General features: G+C 36.8%; 1 protein-coding gene across 1 annotated transcript; it reads right to left on the minus strand.

Annotated features, from left to right (window-relative positions):
- Positions 1-4: 4 nt before the first annotated feature.
- Positions 5-1424, minus strand: LOC108632742 (tyrosine--tRNA ligase, mitochondrial-like; the record flags this gene model as incomplete). The annotated part of the gene is made up of 3 exons (XM_018037496.2): positions 1069-1424; positions 91-986; positions 5-19 (listed from the first exon to the last, which is right to left on the minus strand). Coding segments are annotated over exons 1-3 (1036 nt in total), but the record flags the coding sequence as incomplete, so codon positions are not given.
- Between the last annotated feature and the right edge of the window lie 1757 nt (positions 1425-3181).

The raw sequence follows: 3181 nt of genomic DNA on the forward strand, positions 1-3181 counted from the left end.
GCCGCAGTCACACCCTCCTCTAAAATTAATTCCAAATAAGACAATAAAATTTTAATTTGAAAATCGCTGGACTTCGTTTGTCGAACTCACCGCCGTGAACAAGCAACGTGACGTTCTCAGCGAGGGTCTGTTGCGCCACCCTTAATTCCGGCTTCCGTACATGCTCCTGCATGATTCGTTTGATCTGACGAGTGGGGAGGAACGTGAAGAAATGAAGTAGGTTCTCTACTTCAGCATCTTCCGCTCTAATGAAGTACTGGTACAGTTGGAAACTGGAAGATTTCTGGGCGGAGAGCCAGACCGCGTTCCCCGTTGATTTACTGAATTTCTTCCCACCCTCAGCTGTGATCAGCGGCAGTGTCAATCCGTAAACCTGATTCTTTGTATACCTAGTGATCAAATCGTAGCCAGACACGATGTTACCCATCTGATCCTGGCCTCCGACTTGGAAATTGCAACCGAAATTACGGTGCAGGTGAAGCCAGTCGTATCCTTGGAAGAGCGGATACATAAATTCTGTGAGGCTCATTCCACTGTCGGATTGCAATCGAGCTTGAACAGAGGCTCTCCCAAGCATAGTCCCCATACGAAAATATCTGCCAAACTGGTTAATAAAAGCCAACAGATTCGCGTCTTTGTACCATTCCAAATTATTCAGAATTTTTATAGGAGTCAAACGATTAGGGTGTTTGCAAAAGTAGATTTCATGGTTCCTAATAACTTGCTCAATGTCTCTTCTAATGGAATACAAGTTGTCTTGCAGCACGACTTGCTCGATTTCGACGCGTTCTACTTTCCTGTAGCTGGGGTCACCGATTAATCCTGTCGCACCACCTAACAGGACGATCGCCTGATGGCCACATCGTTGCCAGTGCAACAGATTGATGAGAATTAACAAATTGCCGATGTGCAAACTGTCTGCGGTCGGGTCGAATCCTGCATACACGACCTGAGGCGGGCTTCTCCATAACTTGTTCACGTCGTGCCTGATGATTTTATATGAGAGATCCCACGGTTAACGTCTAGGTGTCGAAAGTAAATCAGAATATGTAAAACAATAATGCTTACTCGCAAATAGAGGGGAAGATATCTTCGTACAATTGCCTATTCTCTACGTCGAACACGAATTTCGTAGAGTGCAATCGGCGGCTGTTGAGATACCGGAACGAACGTAATCTAAATACGTTGTTCATTTTCAATCGACTTAACTTGAATGAAACTCGCAACTTAATTCTAACGATTTATTTGATCATTATTGCTAGAATCCTTGTTTTATTTAAAGCCACGAGAAAACACTGTAGAACATAACCGCAATTGTAACTTCCTTATGCGAACCGTCAGATGGGGATGTTACGACCGAACTTGTGGCAAATGTTGGTAATGCAAATCGTTACTGACAGAGTGATGAACCACAAGTGTTTCCGTTTCCGTTTGAGATCTGAGGCTTGAGAGACTTTTAAAGGGACCTCCTAATATTAAATATATGTATAATTATAAATTATATAGAACACACCTGTGATATGTAGAAACGACGAATGAAGTGAAAAATGGTAACGTTTTGAGTTAAACATTAAACTGAGCACAAGTACGAAGATAGTGTCGCGTTATTTAATCCGTGTGGACTATTGGTCCTTATATTACAAATTCGAAATACTGTGCAGATAGATTTGTGTTCAGTTTATTGAAGATTATTTCTTTTCAAATTAATTGTTTAAATTGAGGAGATTGAGAGGGAAGTATATACAGTAATTATATAAGTATTGTATAATTATTTTTTTATATAAATTGTATAATTATATCAGAGGAAAAGTTAAAATAATAATCAATTATATTCGGAGTTGATGTATTATTAACTAACTGATCATATGTATAAGTAAAGATATCATATAACAAAATATAATCGTAAGACAGGAGGCAATAAAGTTTAAAACAACAGAAGACGGAAAAAGGAAGAACAACAAAACGTCAGGTTTTATTCCAAGAGGACTCTTCTTCTACAGAATAGAATATGAGTTATTTCTTTATGTATTTTAGTATTAAGTAGAGTTTAAATTTAGAATCTATAATAAAATCTCATTTTTTGTTTGTGTTTAAATTACTTTATAACCCCATTAATGTAGGATTATATAATCACATTACTTCTTATGGGAAAGGTTGGTTTGGTATATATCCTACTCGGTATGAGTCCAAACATCAGGAATGGATTGAGGTCGTATTTTATTGTAAAATAGTTTGTTTTACAATTTTTTGGGTCTCTGAGTTAAGTTGATATAATCATACCTTCTTGTTTGATTATCAAACATGGATATTTGGATTTGCATTTAGTTACGACGAGATGATTGAACGATGTTAAACTAAAAGAGACTTACTGGAGTTCTCGTTTAGAAAGAATTCAGGAATTTACGACGATAATTCTGTTAATTTCGCAACGATAGTAAAAACAATAAACTTATTTTAGAGAGGAACGCAGTAGCTTTTTACGATACGCTATACGTGTCTCTATAATAATGGGGAAACAAGTGGGAAGGCTTAATGGATGGTGTGGCACCGTCACGGGTTTTCCGCAATTTTTCTCCTTCATGCTGCTCGTTTAAATAATTATTAGACAGCTCCACGGGCACGTAAGGACTTTCTACCGTCAAAAGTAAAAATCCTGTTAAACCGACGATTTTATCTTCGAGGAAACGAGTAAATTCCTCTTCCCTAGTTTTAGTTAAAAGACGTATGCTACTTCCGTTATTGATTAAAATTAATTAATATAGAGAATAATAGAATTAATTAAACGGTTCTTCGGATATATAATTTTCTATTATCAAAAATAAAATTCCTGTTAAACCGACGATTTTACGTTTGAGAAATTACGACTTTCCTTTTCCCTCGTTTTCATGAAATAGGCAATTTCTAAGACCTAAGAAGTACGACGCTATTTCTTTTATTGATTTGAAGTATTTAATAGAGCTAAGGACATAGAAAAATCGAGTTCCCTTTTTATAGCTTATGCACTGTCCATTAAAGGACAAATAGATCCTCGCTAACCTCAAAAGAGATAATTAATTTCTGATACATGGTATCAACCTACGATCCTACTTTCATTATTGATTAAAGCTAATTAATAGAGCAGAAGACATAGAAAAATCGAGTTCCCTTTGCGAAGAGTAACGAGTAACGGTGATTGCACGGT

This window comes from Ceratina calcarata, unplaced genomic scaffold, assembly GCF_001652005.2.
Source record: "Ceratina calcarata isolate Rehan_Ccalc_2016 unplaced genomic scaffold, ASM165200v1 scaffold1706, whole genome shotgun sequence".
NCBI lineage: Eukaryota > Metazoa > Arthropoda > Insecta > Hymenoptera > Apidae > Ceratina > Ceratina calcarata.